Genomic DNA, 21,214 nt, shown 5'->3' with positions numbered 1-21,214 from the left:
AACAAACTTATAGCTGCTCTGCCTTTGGCTATTACCGAGCACCATCCTGGCATCCCATTGGCTAAGAGGCACCTCGACTGTATGTGTCTATGTGTGGAGAAATAGAAATGTGTCTATGTAGCATCCTCGTCATTCGCCCCTCGGACCACGAGGCGCTCCGATAGGTTTATGTAAATGTGAATCGCCCAGAAAAAGTGTTCACCTGTCAGTCAATCGCTCACTATGCTGATGTTTGCCATGGACTTTTTTGAAGGATTGTTAAAAGCCGACAAAAGCAAACGGCTTTACAAAACATCAGGTAAAAAACATTTCTGAGAGGGAACATGAACTAATGAGGGCAAATAAAAACAATGAGGACGCAGTTAAAAGTTAAATGATTTTTATTCTTTATTCTTTCACATTAAACACAACTCTCATTTATTGTGCAATATTCTAATTGTAATTTGTATTTGTTACATATTTTGATGCATTTTATGCTTTAGAAAACATTTATGCCTGAATTTTTTTTGGGGGGGGGGTGCTTGGAACGGATTAGGGCATTTACATGGAAAACGCGTCTCTACTTACAAATTTTTTCCGAGTTAACCAGAACCAATTAATTTCGTAAGTAGAGGTACCACTGTACATCAACACAAAATGGAGACGTCATGAAATGTGTGTGTGTGTGTGTGTGTGTGTGTGTGTGTGTGTGTGTGTGTGTGTGTGTGTGTGTGTGTGTGTGTGTGTGCTGGGGCATTTTGGGGTGTATAACTTAACAAACTAGACCAAAATATGTTCTTCACATTGAATAATCAATCACCCTTATAAAAATAAACAAGCGAAGCATACCATCATTGGTCTGATGCGTGCTTTTGTTGACATTCGTCTCAGGCTACGACTACTTTCCTCTCTTGAACCATAAACAGCCTCTGGGTCAGCTCATCACGAGCGCGAGGAAGTATATTCTTCACCAAACCTCTCCAGAGTTGAGCCAATCATCCACGAGAATGTAAAACGGGCCTAAAAATATCGTGCCGGGATCCCCCCTAATAGCTATTGCACACTAATGTATGTTCGCTTCCTACATACACTTCCTCTCGTAATGTACGATCCCACTGGAAAACGCTCTGAAATGCATTAACAAAAAGCGAACGGCAAATGTTGCCAATTTTCCTCCCGAACCTTATTAACACGATTGCGTAAGAGACAACGTCCGAATCCTGTTTCACTTCAGCCCTGTGTAAATAACTTGAAGTGTTCAGTCCACATACCGTCGGCAGCAGACGAAGTGACACCAAGCCGCTCTTATCATTTCTCGGCAGCACAAGAAAAACGAGGAAATCTGCTTGTCACCATGAGAAACCTCAAACTGGAATTTACGACTGCACAGAAATAAATGCGTGACGGATCATGAGTGCGCACACAGTATTTATGTTGATATCCGTGGATTATTTTTAATAACACGTTTTTCCCGCTGTGTAGTCTGTGATGTCTCACTGACCCCACCCCCCACTACACAAAAAAAATGGTTTGATAAGGAGTTTCCCTAGATGAGCCCAATTCAAGGACCATACAAGGAGAAAAGTTTGCAGCGGGCTCCAAAAATACAGTATGTGAAGACTCATTTGAAAACGATTTTATTCATGATGTTCCAAATGGATGGAATGGTGGATTTTTATATACCACCGAGACACTCATTAAACACTGGATCATGCACAGAAAAGTGGCGAGGGTGGAAAAAAAAAATCTTTATTCCGTGTAGTCATTATTTTAGCCTCTGTGTTGGATCAAACTTTAATTCACCCTCATAATGTTATGAGGTGAGCAAATCTCACCAAATGCCCCAAATGTACCGTCTGAAACGGACTTTTTTTTCCCCCCTCTTCTTTGTTTCTGAGCGATGTCATGAGATAGAATCAAGCGGAAACTTCTTTTCTTTCTAGTTTAGAGCAAATGTTTTGAAATTCAGGTCACCGGCTCTGTCTTCCGTTTACTTCCATCCAATCAAACGGTTTTGGCTTTTATCTTAAATGGGGTGATATTTTCCGACATCGCTATGTAATGCGCTCACAAACCACAACGATGATGAACGTTAAAATATCAAACGGCAAATAAATATCGCCCGTAAAAAAAAAAAAAAAGGATGTAATTGTACTGTATAAATAACGAAATATTGTAAAAACTCAACAGACATTCGGCACGGTACGGTTTTGGGTAAACAGGGTACATGTGCGCATTTGTGGATGAAGCAAATTCTCCGTTTATTGAAATATCCAAATATAAATTGATGACGAAGACGTTACTTTCATTTGAGTGAACACGTTGTGACAGCGGGATAAGTTTCCAGGCAGAAAAGTCCATTTCTATCCATCCATTTCTGGTACCATCTATTCACAGTCAAACCTCGGTTTTCGAACATCTCTGTTCTCGACCAAATCGGTTTTAGACCAAAAATTTCGAGTTTTTTTTATGCCTCAGATTACGACCGAAAATCGGTTCTTGACTCCTCTCGCCTTCCTTACAAGAGGAAGTGACGCTTCCTCGGGTAGACGAGGGAGTGACGCTTCCTCGTGTAGCGTTCCATTGTGAGCAGACGTGTTCAATAAAGATTTTTTTTTTAAAAAAGAGCGTGGTTTCGGTTTTCGAACAAATCGGTTTTTGAACAGCCTTCTGGAACGGATTATGGTCGAAAACCAAGGTATGAATGTATTTGGGGTGCGGGTGGGCTGGAGCAATGAATTTATCCTTTTCAATTAAAATTTTAGAACGAAACGGTGTTGTCGTCAACAAACTACAATTAAAATGCGGGATTTTTGTTCTTGTTGTTGTTTTTAAATGTTTGACGCAGAAAATCATTTCAGTGAAACCTTCGTCACGTGCGATCACAAGCTGCACAAGTGGGATGTATGAAGACACGTGACAAGCGAAAGCAGGATGACACACCGGAATCACTTGAGCCAAGAAGTGACTCTAAACCCAGTGGCCTTGAATTTTTTATTTTTTTTTTCCAACAACTCCACTTGCTCTTCTCAGCCCACGACGCGCTTCTCTATTGGATAAATGATCGGACAATTCAAGTGAAAGGCAAACAAACGCCTGATTGAGGAGAGCACTCAGGAGTGTGTTGGCGTGGACGACGACGAGGAGGAGACAATGGAACATCTCACTCAACCAGTGACGCAATCTGCCTTTCAAGTCGTGCTGCAGCGCAGAAGGAGAACTCAAAACTGTGCGAGGGGAGAGCCCCCAAAAGAGAAAGTTGTCATTTCCAGTTGAAGTTTAGTGTACAAGCAACGCGTAAAACAAAAGAGAATTCAACATTGTATATTTTAAAACGGGTTCAATTCCAGCTCCGGCGTCCCTGTGTGGTGTTTGCATGTTCTCCACAGGCCTGCGTGGGTTTTCTCTGGGTACTCCGGTTTCCTCCCACATTCCAAAAACATGCATTCAGATTCAGAAAACTTTATTTATCCCCGGCGGGTTGATTGAACACTCTAAATTGTCCCTAGGTGTGAGTGTGAGGGTCTCTGTGTGCCCTGCGATTAGCTGGCAACCGGTTCAGGGTGTCCCCCGCCAACTGCCCGAAGACAGCTGGGACAGACTCCAGCACCCCCCGCAACCCTTTTGAGGATAAGCGGATCGGAAAATGGACGGATGGATATTTTTAAACAGGAATCTTCAACCAACCCATAATACATGAAAGAAAAATATAAACAAATCACTTTTGTTGACACTCCCATTTTTCATGAGCGGAACTTCAAGACGGAAGACCGTTTCTGTTGATGCAAAAGGCCCGTTTGTTTGATTTTTTTAAACGTTTGATCATTTGTCTACATTTGTGTTACTGAGCACTTCTCCTTTGCCAAGATAATCAATTCAAAGTGAAAAGTGAATTCCCCGCACAAATCGCCCACGGATGCTGAGAGATGACAAAATTGAGCCAAACTGACAAAGAACGAAAAGTATTGCACATTCGGTTGAATCAAATTCAAAATCAACATCACGATATAGTAGAATGCAATTTTCAAATCACATCGCAATTGGGGGTGGGGGGGGCGTCTTTATTGTAGTGGCTTCGTTACTTTTTTTTATGTTTATTTCTGTATGTGTGGTGTCGAGATAAGTTCATTGCCTAAAAAGTGTCTTCCACGGTTTTACATGTCATTATTTTATGAGACACGAAAATTCTAGCCAGAGATTTGTCATTTACGCCACACTTGCGAGGTAGAAATTTGTGAAATTATCATCGTGAACACGAAGAAAAGGCTGCAACTAACTGGAGTCGACCCAAAAAAAAAAATTTTTTTTTTAAAAAAAGGTCTTTCATATGATTTCATTTGCTGTTTTTTTTTGTTTGGGTTTATTTATTTATTTGTTTATTTGGGGTGGGGATTAGCCTAACCCATAAAGCCAAAACACTGATGTCAAATAAATCCGATATTTTATTGTAACCCGGATTAATTTATTGCTTGTGTTTGTTAAAAACAGAATAAAGTACATGGGAAGCGGACCTTGAAAAATTTAGGGTATATTAAATCGCAATCTCAATATTGAGGGAAAAAAAAATATCTGTCATCTGGTGCCTAAATTGCCGTAGCAAAACGCTTCTTGTCGTTTCTATTGGGGGACATGACGGGAGAAGAACACCACCACCACTAGTTGCCCCTCTATTTGCGTCGCACAGCACAAACGTCACATTGCTTCCCAATTCGCCATCATTCCGTTTCATGTCAATCATGTAGCGAATGGCTCAGCGACACTCCGTGTCGCCCACTCCGATAAGGATTTGTGAGTGCGATAATCGACGATGTTTTTATTTGAATGAAGCCACAAAATAATTCCGACGGCAACCACTTTTAGGGGAAGGGCAGACTTTATTTACTTGATTTGAATATTAAATGATGAAATAATGACTGAGAATTATTCCATTTTGCGATAATGGCTCTCTTAATTGTTCAAAACTACTTGCTAGTGTTGTATTAAGCAAAAAAAAAAAAAAAAAACTGCCCAGGGGAGTTGTTCCAGAGCGGAGGACTACGCGGATGTCGCCAACTTCCCATCGTTGATGTCTGGTCATGTCATGTCATGTTTTCGAACTATCAAGGAGAGGACACCATTTTGTCTTCTAGTGAAGGAGGAAAAACAAAGTGGAAAACAATCCCTAAATTGTCAGTGTGCCCATTCTCGGAAAAAAATAAGCCTCTTTTTTTTTTTTTTCCCCTCTACCTGCTAAAAATGGGAGTCCTTAGCTTGTGGACTGTGAATGTGCAGGACGGAATTCATTGAGCATTACAGACTGTATGAGCACAAACATTCTTTTGAGTACCCGCACGCAGGCAGTGTGTGAATATGTGCGATTTAAGTGACTTATTGATGGTGGAGGAGTGGGGGGGGGGGGTACACTTTTACTGCGCCAGTAAGTGGAGGCATAAATGAAAGGAGTTGTTGGTGGGCCATATATGGAAGGTGTGAATGAACGGTCAGTTGTTTCGCGTCTGACAGAGGAGAATAAAAAAAGCCCTTACGGAAAGCGATATTTTCTGATAAGCTTAAAATGAATTGTTGGGATATAGCGATAAGATGTGCTTACAATTGCTGTGGACTGTATGCAACAGCATATATTCCATATTTTTTTCCTTGGTGTTTTAAAAGATCTTTATGATCATTTCCGGGTCAAAACAAGATAACATTTCTCAGTAGGAGAATGCGCCCTAGTGTGTGAGTAAAGTACTTATCAATGTAACATTCCGTATACAACTCATGTCATCAGCAAATCAAAAATATGTTTTCATTCAGGAAAAAAAAAAAATTAAATCACTGGGTTAATTGTCCATATCATCCTGTAAATTTTGTCATTCGAAATGTCCTTGATTGAATATGGAGAAAATTAAGTTTCCGAGCCAGTGTCATGCAGAGCATAATAATGCTTCCTAGTGAGGAAGGGTGAGGGGGCGGCTTCCAGGAAGGAAACTCAACTTCCCATAGATGGTTGCATGCTCGTCTTTAGACCGCAAATTAGTTGAGAATGAATCAAGAACGCCTCTGGTGAGTTCTTGTATTTCATGTTCCCCACTTGGTCTGGGCTGCTTCATGGGAAGTGAACAATGTGCCTGGACACGCAGACAAATAAGAGTAAGCGATTTCGATAAACGATTTGGTATGATTGCACAAAAATCCCCAAACGAGTAGAGGAGCCAAGTAAGAATTAGTTGAATCTCGGTGAGGAGCTAACAGAAAGGTACAGATAGATACACTCACGTGCTATCACCAAAGGTATCAATGGAACTGACCAGACTCTTGACTTGTGCAGATCATGTAAGATTGCCTCTTATTTGCCATCTCATGTCCACACCAAGATAAACACTTGCGCTCATCATGCTAATGAGATTCTGGTAACGCTGCCTAATTTTTGGTGCACGTGTGTTTGCCAGAGCTAACATGCTTGTGCCACTGCAAGGCGTTTTATAATGACGCAGAAACAAACACCTTGCAGTCAACTCGAAAGTCAACATTTTCCGAGAAGAGGGGAAGGAGAAGCAGCTGTTTCACACTCTGTAATAACATATCCTAAAGTAGTCAACAAAGCCAAGTACATGCAAGACTGGCCTCGATACTTTGCCTTACTCTTCGAGAAGAAACAAGAGTGAACACAATAATAGTCAGATCCAAAAAGGGAAATGGGTATCCCCTTGCACCAGCTATTATCTGTACAGACTTAGACACACACACACATACACGCACACACACACACACATGGAAGTGAACAATGTGCCTGGACACGCAGACAAATAAGAGTAAGCGATTTCGATAAACGATTTGGTATGATTGCACAAAAATCCCCAAACGAGTAGAGGAGCCAAGTAAGAATTAGTTGAATCTCGGTGAGGAGCTAACAGAAAGGTACAGATAGATACACTCACGTGCTATCACCAAAGGTATCAATGGAACTGACCAGACTCTTGACTTGTGCAGATCATGTAAGATTGCCTCTTATTTGCCATCTCATGTCCACACCAAGATAAACACTTGCGCTCATCATGCTAATGAGATTCTGGTAACGCTGCCTAATTTTTGGTGCACGTGTGTTTGCCAGAGCTAACATGCTTGTGCCACTGCAAGGCGTTTTATAATGACGCAGAAACAAACACCTTGCAGTCAACTCGAAAGTCAACATTTTCCGAGAAGAGGGGAAGGAGAAGCAGCTGTTTCACACTCTGTAATAACATATCCTAAAGTAGTCAACAAAGCCAAGTACATGCAAGACTGGCCTCGATACTTTGCCTTACTCTTCGAGAAGAAACAAGAGTGAACACAATAATAGTCAGATCCAAAAAGGGAAATGGGTATCCCCTTGCACCAGCTATTATCTGTACAGACTTAGACACACACACACATACACGCACACGCACACACACACGAACAGGAAGTTCACAGCTAAAAGCGAAAAGCGATGTTATCTGCGGCGAGACGTTGCTTTTTCCATGAAGTCATCACAGGCTGCGCGGCAAACAAGAGGCCAACTGTTTGACTTGCACAATATGGCGCTATACTGTACTCCGCAGCTTGGCCACACATGCAAATGACAGGCCAGGAGGGAAAGGTGGGGCTGTGAACATTCAACACTCCGACACTGACTCGAGGCTTCACACAAGCTGACAGCGCTACAAGCACGCAAAAGCTGATACTAAACAATAAAAGGCAATTCGACAATTGATGGACATACAGGAGATATCCACCAAGGCTGAACTGTTAAAAAAAGCTTTGTGTGTCATTGTTAGCAAGCAGGCTCTATCCTGCTTCTTACGTGGTGACGAACAAATGAGAAACACTCTTAAGATTTTGATGGATGAACTGATGTGAACATATGTAACTGTATCTACACCTTTATCCAGATTCTCTCCAAAATTTTAAGGGTTCTTCCTTGGCATGTTCACAATCTGAACCGACCCACAACCATTATTTTCCATTGAAATAAAATAATTCCAAACATATTTGTTGTAGTTATAAAATGAATACAGTACATGATAAAATGTGCTATTTTACTTGGAAGGAATTACACTGAGAGATGTCTTAGCCTATATAAGGGGAACTCTCGCTAGCTATTGCATGATGCTAATGCTATCACCAGCTCTTTTCGTATTTATCCACACAAACTATCATTATTCTACCTTCTCTATTATTTAAGGTCTATGTGGCTGCCCTTATTACCTTTGTTCTTAACATCGATGTAAGAATTGGATCCAGGGTATACCTGGAAATGATCAAATCGCAAGGTGATTGTTGTTGTGTTACATTGAACCTTGTGTCTCACTCTCCAGGCACGACTGGCCAACTTGTACTACATTCAACTGTTAAAACAGATGGTACATTTCCCCAGTCGAAACTGCACAAGATCAAAAACGCCAACATCACTCTATTACAGTGGAACCTGGATTTAATGGTCCCGGAAGCAATGGAGTCCTGATTTAAAGGACAGAAAATAGTGTCCAGACCACTCAAAATGCCCCTTTGTAATAGTACATTTCAAATTCTCTAAGTTTTGGAATTGGTCACAACTTGCCAGAGCGACTGGAAACAGTGCCCCTTTCCGGCTTGTGCTGCTTTCTTGTCGAAGATAAGCAGACTTACAGAAGACTAGAGCAGGCTAAAAAAAACACACCAATGTGGTGGCCATGTTGGCAGGGGGAACTTCCCATCAAAAACAATGAATGTACATCCGTGGCAGCCATGTTAGAAGGGGCGAGTGTTCCATCAAAGTTAATGGGAAGCATTGCCCAAAGGATGCAGCTCAAAGTATATAGTAAGTTAAGACCTTATCTATGGCAACTAATCATAACAGAGGTGAATAAAGGAAGTGCCAGCATCGTGACTCATGAACATGATCAGATACATGCCATTTCCTCAAAGCACCAACAAGGTAAGCTTGAATAAACTTGAAAATTTTGCAAACAGTTTCAATCTTTTTTTTTTTTTTTACATATTTATTGACAGTGAATTTGCATTGTATGTAAGCACTACGATGTCATGCACAACCGGCACTAGCTGAGGAGCCTTCCCTTAATTAGCCCGTTAAATCGAGGTTCAACTGTATTAATTTTGGGGCCATTTGTATTTCCCTGCTGCGAGGCTGATGCCATGACAGCCCGCAGTTTTTATTTGATGTTATCTTGTGACTTGAGCGGTAAAGTATCAGCCTATTTTTGAGAAACAGGTGTTTAAAATGAAAACAGGTTGATCAAGCTTTTGGGTTTCATCGACGTCATCGCCTCATCTTCCATTCGAGTAGTTGAAGTGTGTGTACTTCCTGCACGGTGGCCTGAATGACAAGCAGGGATGTGCACGGTGTGTACACAGAGGAAGGCTGCGGGTTTGTTTGACTTATTTTAGGAACCTGACATAAGACGACTTCAAAGGACCAGCAGACCAGATTAAAGGAGTTAATTAATATCTTTAAGGGTAAATGGCTTGTCATTTGTTCGAGACTCTTACAGAGTCCCTGCAAGGACAGTTTCAATAAGTGAGCATACCAGTCCTGGTGGTGCATATAAGGCGTACAAATAACTATCTTGCAGTCCAGTAATTAGAAATATAGAGTACATTTATGTGTATTATAGAATGAGGGACTCCGTCTTTGTGACGATGTAACAAAATCTTCTTCGTCCTAATATTTAAAAAGGCGCCATTTAATCTAACATTGCACCGAAAGTTCATCAGACAAATGCAATGTAAAGCCCATATTTTGACAGATCCTAATTGAATCTTGCAGGTTTCAAGATGGGGGGTGTGATGAGGAAATAAAGAAGTAAAACTACTCACCGTTCGGCCCATATTTCTCCAATTGCACTTTCACTTGCTCCTGAGTCAGTCCGGTGTTTTCATTCACGCCGAAAAAGTCTAAAACTTCACTCGCCGCTTTGGTGTGCGCGTTTTCCATCTCGGCGTCGGCGGATAAAATTTGGCGCTTAGATGAGGGGATGAGAATGCATGGAGTTGAACATCTACTCAGGCGCTCGTGTGGTGGAGACGAGCGAGCGATGTGGTGGTGTTGTTAAGGGGGGGGGGGGGTTCTCAAAGATTTTCCGCAGACTGACGCTGAGGCGGCTGGATGCTTCTCCTTGCACGAGATAACCTGTCGCTCCCCGAACAAGAACAAGCGATCCCCCGGCTCCGAACGAGTCGCACGCGGCTCTGCTTCAAATGCTCGCCTGCTGTCGACCTCATCTGCATGTGAAGGTGTGCTGGGTGTGCGAACCGGCGTGCGCCGCCTCTCATCTGTTGTACACTCCCTCCCGCGCCCCCATTGGCTGCGCATACCTGTCGGCACTCAGTCCGGCTGCGGGGACTTCCTCCGAACGCACATGACGTACACAAGCCAGTCCTAGTTTTGCATGCGGTGATCTCTTCGTATGTAGTGGTGGCATGTAAACATACGAATATTTGTTTCTCTTTCTGTTGTCGTGAAGAGGAAACGATATCCCATTTGTTTTGGGACTGAATAATCTTATCAATTCAGCATTTGAAACCTCAATCGAAATGCATTTCAGACATGTGTTTGAGCTCCAGTACCTAATTTCAAAGAACTCCGTTTACTGAAGGATACGTTTTATGTTGTCAACATTGTTTTAATGTTGGTAAAATTTCATATTAACTGTGTAAAATTTGCAAGTCAGTGACCAAATTTTACTGTATTTAAATTTTGGCAAAAAGTATACATTTTCGCAGATTTGTACTTTTGGGTCATTTTAGAATTGAAGGAGATTTTCTGTCCTTGTCCTTCAGGGACAGCGGTTACTACAGTGGACAGCTAGTGACTACTAACTACTTTTTTTCTGGTGTGAATACGTGCAGAGTATCCTCAGTAGACACTACAAGCATATTTTGCATGTTATTAACGTCACCTCGAGACCTGGGAGTTTACTTCCTGGAAAACCACCGATGAAGTCATGTGACATGCTAAGAAAGTCCAACCAAATGGTACGTCACACATTTGTAGACCATGTTCAATGTTTACTGATTAAGCTAATGCACCTCATAAATTTCAGGTTAAACTTTTAGATTATGCGTAAACCTATTTTAAATCTAAGTGATACAGTTTGAAATGCAATTTGTTTGTTTTTTTGGGGGGGGGGGTTGTTTGTATTTTAACAGAAGGAAAATGTATTTTATGCATTTGGGCAGAAGTGAAATGAATTTGCCCATTCATTCACTGACAGGGAGCCAGCTCCAGGGAAAGTGACGTGACACATTTCCTTTCCATCACTTTATCCTTAATTGTGAGGTTACTACAGGACGTACAGAAATGGGTGTTCTGTTAGAGCTCACTAGAACCAGAATGGGACCTCGGTGTTCCAATTCTGTCCAACGTTACAGCTGGTCTCATCGCTCACGTTGGGGTGAAAAAAAAAAGGTGTTTTCATATCTGCTGCTTATAACAATGAAACATTTGCGGAGAAGGTTTTCTGTATGTGTCAGGGACTCATTCTGAGAATTGTCTCTTTGCCTGCATCATATTACAGTACATATCATGAATCAATTGATTATATAGAATTCTCACCAGACATGCACACTCAGGGAAGATAATTATGAATCATCATCTCATTTCTCTCTTCAGTTTATGTTCGTTATGCCCTTTGCGTCCTTCCTTGCAGTGACGAGTTTTGAAAGAAGCCCGCCGTTCGTACAATTCGAATGGAAAGGGTGGAAAAAAAGGTTTTGCAGAACCATGGGTGCCACAGCCAGCCTCTCTTTAGGATATCACCCTCACTCAAATGGTCAAAGTGAGAGGGTCAGCCAAGGCCTGGAGACGGCTCTCCGATATGTTCGTCTCCATCGCACCTTTCAAAACAGGCTTGGCAGTAGCTCTCATACACACGCACAAACACGTCCACTCCTCTATCAGTGCATCCAGACAAAATGCTTTACAGGTCAATCATTTTTTTGGGCCAAGATGAGTCACCGTGATAATGGGGTTTTTACCGAAAGCCATTCTCTCGGTAATGGAATCAAAATGACCATTTACCAAAGGTAGATTAGCGGAGGCTGCCGTGCTCTACGTAAACCCAAACATAGTCGTGCTCCATCCTACACAAGTGAACCACGAGACCAGTAAAAAGGTGGCGCAAAGTCTGATTGGACAGGCGCTGTACATCGTTGAACTAAACCATTCTCCATGATGAAAAAGAGATTCAGATTAATATAACAAAGGAGAAGCTTGAGCTGGGTGGTAATCTTTTACTCAACAGCAGTGTTATTCTACAACAATGTAAAGCTTCAGATGAAGTCGTCGTTCACCTAAGGTCAATAAAAAGGCAGATGGTGACAGGAATCGAACACAGTTTTATTCTATGTCGCTATCTAGTGCGATGTTAGCTTCTTGCTGACTGAGTTGCGATGAAGAGCTTAGTTGGAGATTCGTGTTTTAACTTCACAAAATACCTAAATGGGGATGTGCTCAAATTTGTGTTGGGCATATTCAGTAACTGTTTTGTTTATCAGACAACTCACAGATATCATTTTTTATTTTATTTTTCACATACCACGTAGTACTCGTCCTAGCTACTGAAGAGATGTAATAGAGATTTAGAACTGCCTGGGCAAATGTTGCTTCTGTGGACGATACAGTTATGTGATCCTAAATGTAACTTTACCGTTGTGTTGTAAACAACGATGGCACCACGCTACTGAGAAATGTAGTCAAACTTGTGACTTTGCCACTACTGGCCTCCGGGTTATTAGTCCAAGGGCTGCTAAGCTAGGAGGGAGGCATCTAACACCATCTGTCATTATTGTCCAAGTTACAGAAATGGAAGCATACATTCCTGCGGGACAATAACGTGGCCTCTGCACTTAAGAAACTATTCAGTTCTTCCTAGGTAAAGCATTGAGATGATTTATGGGTCCAGAGGGTGGATGTTGGTTCTCGCACTTTGGCTCACTTATGCTATTAATAGCGGTCATCAACTTCACGGCAGTCTCCTCTTCAACCCTTCTGTCTTAGTCAGACACGGTTCATGTGATGCATCTTCTCCAGCAATTAACTCCCGCATCAAGAGCTGTCAACACATGCAGATGGGTCAGAAATTTGTCCTTTGAAGCGACAGAGCTGCTCGGAAAAAAAACAAACTTCCAGATGGAGCAGTGATGAACTCAAGTCGGTGGGTGACTGTGAGCGGGCAGACGATCCCAAATGCTTAATTGTCACAGAATGTAATTTTAACTAAGAAAAGGGAATATCTAATAAAGGCTAGAAAAGATTGCGTGGGTTTTCTCTGGGTACTCCGGTTTCCTCCCACATCCCAAAAACATGCAAGGCAGGCTGATTTAACACTCAAAAATGTCCCTAGGTGTAGGTGTGAGCGCAGATGGTTGTTCGTCTCTGTGTGTGTCCTGAGATTGGCTGGCAATTGGTTCAGGGTGTCCCCCGCTTATTGCCCGAAGACAGCTGGGATAGGCTCCAGCAACCCCCGTGACCTTAGCGAGGATAAAAGCGGATCAGAAAATGGATGGATGGATAAATTACCGGAAAATGATTTGTTTTCAGGCTTGAATGGTTACTGGAAGATTGTCTTTTTATTTGCATCGACTAGCAGACAAACCCGAGTTTCATTGAGAATGTGTTCCAGCATTCGCAAATCCTTTTTTTTTTTTTTTATTTTAAAGGTATTTATAGAATACGGTCATTTGTCAAAAGTCTGGTTCCTCGTCTCATCTGATCCTTTTCTCCGGGTTGCTAATCACTTCCAAGGACAGAATGGCTCATTTCAATGGATCTTTTTCACTCCCCAAATGCCAGTTATGGAAATGACCAATGTGCACGCTTTTCCACATCACAGTAGACGGAGCGCAACAAAGGCAGCAGTCACGTCTGGTCAGACAGTTCCAATTACTAATCAGTGACCTGGGAAATAGACTAGCTGGTGTCGGTGGAGGAAGGCGGGTGATAACTGGGAGCCGAGAGAGGGGGACCGGAGCAGGTGGCGCACAAAACTATGCTGTCGGATTTGAATGGAGGAGAGCTGCAAAGTCTCACTATTGAATTTTTAGCACGACGGCGAACGGTCGCTACGAAACCACAAATAAACGTGCATTTCCAAAGATGACCATAGACGGTGGTCGAACAACAGTATATGACTCCGCTGAACGAGGGAACAGCTCTTGTTCCTTTTACCTGACTGCAATGTCAACAAAAACAGAAACATCCTTGGTCTGCCTCTCCCAGGGCGCGCAAGCGTCCCGTCCCGTGCGTGTACGTACATCTGAATTATGGATTGCTCCGAGTCCAGCGGTGACTGCTCTCATGCTTCCCTGCAAACATATTTAAATGAGAGACAGATGGTCCCTCGCCATCTTGCTCCTGCTCATCAACTCTTCATCGCAAAATGTCAGGACATTACACGCCGTAATATACTGTCTGACCTGAAGGCAATAAAAATAAAAATTCATATCCTTTCACAATTTGAAACCGTTTGGTTTGTTCATTCACCCGATAGCTCCGCCGAGTTCTTTTGTGGGCTGTTTGTCATCCGTCACCGGTGTATCAGGCAAACTGTGCTTTTCACGTTGCCTTGCGGCAGTTCATTCACGCCTCGTCTTCAATAACTGTTCTCCGTGATCGTACACGCGTCGCCAGAAATGAATGAGGTACATCGCCATGTACCTCATAGTTGCTGTTAGTTGCTCTTACTTTTCATTTTGGGGTTGGTGAACCGCTGGCAGGACTTCCTGGCTCGGTTCGTTCCAACTGCCACTGCCTGTCAAGAATGAAAGTGTCAACATGTTGTTTAGCTTATCCTTTCTGTGACATCATAAGACTTCTACGTACAAAAGGGATATGATATTTAAATTGATAGTTTGGAGAAGAATAGTTGTATCTGGAGTGCCTGCCCACCAATCAAATGTGAAACAATACAACCAAGTCATGTCAAATCACTATTTTTTCTGCCTACCTCTCAGAACTGTTGTGCACTTCCTGTAGCGTCACAGTAGGGTTTCATTTCAAGGGTACTCTATTTTTCATCTCCCGCCCAGGGGAGAAATTTGTTCAGACTGCATTTAGGATAATCTATATCTCACGAAGAAAAGGCCACATTTTACGAAACTCACCTCACTTTGGACACGAGCTTTTCCAGCACCTTTACTCTGATAAGCATTCCCAAAACAACCCAAAAAAAAAAAAAAAAACAGCTGACCAATTTAGGAGCATCTTTCCCCTTGCCATGAACTAAATTCTTAAACGGTTGACTTGTAATTTGATATTGACGCTCGTGTCATTTAACACATTGTCCTGCTGTGCCATTATTACTGCATTCATCATTCAGCCTGCATCATTTGTAGAACAGGTTCTTGGAATGCTATACCAATTTACTTACAGAATTACAATTTTGAGTATTGGTCTTGTTTAAATTTCAACAAGGTGGGGACTTTTAGTGCTCCTTGCAGTGGACGTAGATGGGGGACTTTGTACCGCCGACTCCAGCTAATGGGTGAGTCATGGGGATGGAGGTCAGAGATCAGGACAGCAGATGTGGATACCACAGAGAATTTTGATCCTCTGGGAAAAGATTTCTTTTTTTAGTCGATTCGGAGATAAATGTGATGTACTGGTGTTGAACATGTTCATGTTTAACATTTTTTGTAGATATATCTTTTTCGGTGGTTCAAGAGGAATGGAAACAAAAATGAATCATTGTAAGTGTCCACGATAGCTGCCAACAGAAAATAAATTCTCCTTTTTGTATCCATTTGTTATTGAAGTTACTTTTTGAGGTGAATCAGAAAGCTCGCCAATTAGGGAGCAACCTGAAGCTTGTGCGAGTTCAGGACACAAGTGGTTGTGTTGAGTGTTTAAAAATAAAAAGAACGTGCCTCACTAGTCATTCACCACATTAAAAATAAGGAAGAGCTTGCAACTGGAGTTGCCAGATAAGGTTAGCCTTTCTTCTTTTACAATTACTCTTTCTGTGTTTTTTTCTCAGACTGACCTTCTATTATTATATGATAATGTTTTCAACTGTATGTTATTTGCTTTGTGTCTTATAGCTTTTTTTTTTCTTCAATATCTTCATGACAGCGAAACACGCTTCTATGGTTCAATTTTTCAAACGATAAATACTTTGAATCTATGACAACAGCTTTCGCAAACTGTCATGTCGCAACATCTTCATAATCTATATCAGATTTGAATTTCGGTCAATGGAAAAAAAAAAAAGTCCAGTTTCCTTGCGTCAACCTTTCTGAATTACCATAACCTCAATAACTGAAAAGGTGAGAAAAAAAATAGCGAGAACAAAACTAATTTTCTTGAAAACGCTAAAAATTGCTAAAGGCAAGTATGCTCGGAGGCTAACGACTATTGCATCACAGGGAAAGCGCCAGCACAACATAAATAAACAGCATTTAACTGGTGCACGGATAAATGTCAAATGCAAAGCAAACACCAGCAGTACATTTAGATAAGGAGCATTATGCAAGCATGTGGACACTCGATAAATAAAGACAGTTAAATACCTGCAGGCATCGCTAAAGGATGAACTCGCAATACTTTGTGGGTTGAGTGTTTTTATGCTTTTGCCCTCTCTGTCTCATTTTCTCTCTCCGACACCCAAACATGTCTTGAATAGAATTTAAAGATTAACTCCAGGTGTAATTAAGAGGCCAATTCAACCTGTTCGATGTCAAGCATGCAGTTCTATCATCTGAACGCCCAGGCTATTTTCAACACTTTAGATTGCTCAATAACAGCAGTGATAATAATAACCCACTTGTGTGGATTAACTCATAGTATAGATTTGTGGAAAAAATGTGAAATTTACAAAGTTGAGTCACATTTATTTATGCAGCCATTAATCACAGAAAAGTCTCAAAGGGCTTCAAATGCCTACAGTGGACAAATATTTATGACATCCCCTGATCTGGACCCCAAGGAGGGGAAAAAAAAATAAAGGGCAAAAATTTGAAACCTTGAGAAGGGGCCGCAGATGGGGGAATCCCCCTTCGAGAATGACCAGCACAATGACAACAAATGCCGAGTGGGCAACATTGAAAACAAAATGGTCCCTTCGATAAGCTGAAACACTGGAGGAAGAAGCATTCGGAGAGGTGGGTCCTCCTCAAAACCCAGTCCGGTTGGACCAAATTGTGACATAGCAGCTTTCGGCCCCACGCCAGCAATATTTTATTTTCTGATGTTATGACTTGATGATTTTATCAAGAATAGGATAGTGTATATTTTTCTGCCATTTACAATTTGTAAATTATTATTGTCAGTATCTTGGACATACATATATACGTTTTTTCTCAATAAAAAGTTTATTTATTTATTCTTCTGAGTCTACACATTTTTTATTTTATTTTTTGGTGGACGCAATGTTCTTTTGCTACCCGAGTTAAAATACAATTTTACAAATCCACCCCAATTTCAAGCATGGCTGCAGTCATGACTGTACAATGTGTCCCTTCAAAGCAAATGCACATCAACGTGTTGGAAGGTTTTGTGACATTGGGTGTCACAGACAGCAACATTAGCGAGCAGACCAGGAGCAGGTGTATCGCTACAGATGGGAGGAATTACTCACCAGTGAACCTGGCAGTTATCTCCCGTCCTCCCACATGCTCCGAAATGGTGGAAATGACAAATCAGTTTGTCACCCAAAACAGAGCTTTGTGCTCAAGGGCCACAACAATTCGGGAGACTTGGACGTTGGCTCTCAATGGATTTGTGACTCTCTCTTGAGGAAGGTGTGTTGTGATTCTGAATTTTATATTTTCATGAAGCACTCTGTGAGTCCCCCTGGAAAAGATGCTGCATAAATAAAACCTATACTTTAACATTTATAAGAACCAAAACATCGCTTCCTTTTCTGTCTCTGAACTTGAAATTGAAATACAAACATCCACTCAAGAACAATTGTTGGTATTTCATCAATACATCTATGTTGGTATGTTGCTCTTTTCACCATAATAAGAAACCGGGGGAACAGATGAGAAACCTCGCACCTCGTTTACCAACCTGTTATGTTTTCGCAGGCACGTTCGCAAACACATGGCCACTGTGCAAATGACACACACCGCCCACATACAGTATTTACCGCGCTGATGAACCGCACGTCGACAACATGCACGCAAATACATGTTACGGTGAGATTTGAAACGCGCAATAACTAGCTTTTATATTGTATTGTTGAGGGAATTTGGTGTCTTCTCTACGCAGCTGCAAAGTTGGGGGGTGGGGGGAGATATAGCTGAAGTGTTAAAAGTTTTGGAGGTCTGCTCACGGCTATGAGGGCTGTGCAGTGATGCAGCAAAGCCCTCGAGAAAATTTGCTGCCCACGTTACAGACTTGAAATAAAACGATGCCCTGATTAAACAGCTCTTCTTCTTCACAGCAAAGGCTCAAGATTTGCACACATGCGAGCGGAAGGCAGATCGCCCGCATGTCCTAGATGGAAAGCCCAGCCAAATACGGTGCGGCCCTTCGCTCTCAAAAAGGGAATTGAAAATATACTCAATGACTCAAAAAGGAGCCTTGGCGCCCCAGTGATGTAAATATTACGCTGCGAAACTCTGCCTGACACAATCTTGGCAAAATGTATCCACGCCGCCGTAATGTTCCTGAAGCAGGCTTTGCAACGTATTAGTCTGAGTAAAACCTAAATGTGGTTGAGAAAACTCGCTCAAGAACAAGAATCTATTTATTGTTTCGGCTTGTGTGACGGCGGGTCTGCTTGACTTATGTGCAGCATTTGACTAACAAATGACAGCAAGCAGGGACGTAAACAAGGTAAAAAAAATGTGTGTCTGCCTGTGCACGCATGCATTCATGCATGTGCCGTGGTCGCACTGATCGGAACAAGCATAAAAAAGTGGAATTGATTTTGAATGACCAAACAAATATATTTATGATATAGAAAGGCCCCTGTTATTTCCAGTGCTATATTTAGTCCTTTTTACTCAAACTGTGCTACACGTGGCGCGTGTGTAACCACTAACTGTGCTCACTGAAATTCAAGGACAGAAGTAGTGCTCATTCGGCTCTAAACTGGATGGCAAACGAGGAAATGCAGAAAGACTAAAAGATAGAAAATAACGATCAAAAGAATGGACCATGTTCTCTTTCTGGAACTTTTTTTTTGGGGGGGGGGGGGTTATCTATCTACTCGGTCGAGACCTGACGCGGAAGCATGGGACGCACCTTTGCATCGTTAATGATCGTAGCTCACGTGTACCGTTTGAAAATGCTTCTCCCGGCACTCCAGATTCCCATTCTTTGCCATTGGCCGCTGTGAATTGTACACAAACAAACCCTGGATGCGAATAATAATAACAACAATAAAAGATCTCAGCAACAGCTCCGATCGCAAACTGCAATTCCAGACTGCTGACGGGCGAACAACTTCCGGTGATGCAGGTCACGCGCAACAGTAGGTTAAAGGTGACCTGTTTTTTTTTTTTATATATTTTATTGTATTTTTTAAGTACGTTTTGTAAAAGTGAGACCGATATAACGCTAAGGGTGCAGTGTGGATTCGCACCAAAATATAAGATTAATAACACACACACAGAAACACAAATGGTTTGGGCTGCTTTTTTTTCCCCTTGACATTCGCGATCGACTTTGGACCACTCCGCGAGCTACCGGTCGATCCCGACCGACGTATTGGCCACCCCTGATCGATTGCATCAAGAGTATGTGCTCTCACCCATGTGGCTGAGACACACACAAGGACATAGCATCTGACTTTGACAGGTAGCCAGAAAGCTGCGTGCGAGTCACTCTCGCACACGCGCCCGCGCACACACACAAAGTGACTGTTTTGAAAAGGGAATCCCCAAATAAACGATGGCTACAACTCATATTTTTAAATGAACTACTTTCCAGTGTGGTCAATGCTGACTCAGGTTTACTTTTAATTTCCATCTCTTACAAATCATTTGAAAACTTTCCCTTCAGCCGTGTGTCGTTAAAAAGTGCTCCCCTTTTACAATGAGAAACGTCTTCTGGAGCGACGCATAAATGAAGAATGGTACTCGTCTTTTGTTTTTTTCAGTTAAATAAATAATATAGGTGGTCATTAAATATGAACCAGCATTTACTTCATTTAGCCTGAAGCCTCTTTGTGTACCGGGGTCACTGTCAGAAGGGATACCAAGCGTGGTGGTATCAAAACGAGGGAATTAAACTATCATCTTTCACAGTCAGGCACCAGAAGAAAACGGGCATTGTGTGGCACGGTTACAAGTTAATGAGACAAGTAGGACAGCCCAGAGCTGTGCCTTGGTGTGTGGCCGGATTCTAAAAGGAAATGGAATATGGAACAAGTCAAGCTTGTGTTTTCAAAGGAGGAAAGTACAGCCGTTGAAATTTTTCTACATTGGATTCCGTTTACATGGCCACCCACAAGTGTCACCTTCACCTGATTTCAAGGGCACGGATAGAATACCTTGATGTCATGTGCAAGTGACACACTTGTCACGCAACAGAAGGCTCCAGCTTATGTACAGTACAGTATGTAGTTTCTACTCAATTAATAAAATGCATAATACAGTACTCTCGGTCAAGCTCGATTTATTATTTGTGCTTGGAGGTGAAAAGAGCAACGTGAATTGCGATCACACAAGCAGAGACGCAATCATCCAAGGTCAGCATTTTTTTGAGAGGAGGTTGCATGTTTTGACTGTGCTTCGGTGAAGTCTATGCAAATTCATGTGAACTAAGGAAATTAGGCCACGAGAGGGTGACCCTGTCCGATACACGTGAGCCGGCCCTCATGCTGCCCCATATACTGTACATGTACTGCCAATGATGAGTGCAGATTTGATTACCATGACAACCAGGGGCATCCTACATTTTAGAGCTCAAGACTCGAAAAAAGTGGCCGCAGACTGCGAAGCACACCTGAGCCCCTCCATGAGATGAATTGATTCCATTTTCCCTCCAGAACAATTGATTCTATTTTCCCTCACGGAGGCAGCGTTGTGCCACTTACCTTTTTGGTGTTGACAAACAGGAGAATGTCGCAGTCAAATTCCAGCTGAATTGCAAGAACAGACACATTTACAAGAATAGGCAGATGACAAAAGACATACTTGAGTTTCACCTGTGTAATTTCTCACCGTCAAGGTTGAAGATCTTTTTGGTGATTTTGAGGTGGAGGACCCAATGCAGGGAAACAGGAAGGCGTGCCTGGGGAGCAAGAGTATCCCCCCCCCCCCTTCAAAAAAGCCCTTTTCCTAATCT

At 42.1% G+C, this 21,214-nt stretch overlaps 1 protein-coding gene and 1 long non-coding RNA gene across 4 annotated transcripts in view; both read right to left on the bottom strand.

The window, feature by feature from the left end:
* The window catches only part of atp2a3 (ATPase sarcoplasmic/endoplasmic reticulum Ca2+ transporting 3), a 46,564-nt gene extending 36,332 nt beyond the window's left edge, over positions 1-10,232 (bottom strand). For 2 of the 3 annotated variants that reach the window (XM_019895153.1, XM_019895152.1), the window contains exon 1: positions 9,796-10,232. In XM_019895153.1, coding sequence (XP_019750712.1) covers positions 9,796-9,913 — 118 coding nt within the window. In that variant the 5' untranslated portion in view covers positions 9,914-10,232. The remainder of the gene's footprint in view (positions 1-9,795) is intronic. The other variant, XM_019895154.1, reaches the window with a different exon arrangement.
* A 2,173-nt stretch (positions 10,233-12,405) lies between these two features.
* LOC109531139 (uncharacterized) lies at positions 12,406-16,743 on the bottom strand. The gene is made up of 4 exons (XR_002171119.1): positions 16,486-16,743; positions 14,663-14,729; positions 14,233-14,283; positions 12,406-13,031 (listed from the first exon to the last, which is right to left on the bottom strand). It is a non-coding gene; the product is annotated as an uncharacterized LOC109531139 (long non-coding RNA).
* Between the last annotated feature and the right edge of the window lie 4,471 nt (positions 16,744-21,214).

This window comes from Hippocampus comes, unplaced genomic scaffold (assembly GCF_001891065.2).
Source record: "Hippocampus comes isolate QL1 unplaced genomic scaffold, H_comes_QL1_v1.1 scaffold177, whole genome shotgun sequence".
Lineage (NCBI taxonomy): Eukaryota > Metazoa > Chordata > Actinopteri > Syngnathiformes > Syngnathidae > Hippocampus > Hippocampus comes.
Note: the sequence above shows the minus strand (reverse complement) of the source record. Positions and strands in the feature narration are given on the sequence as shown.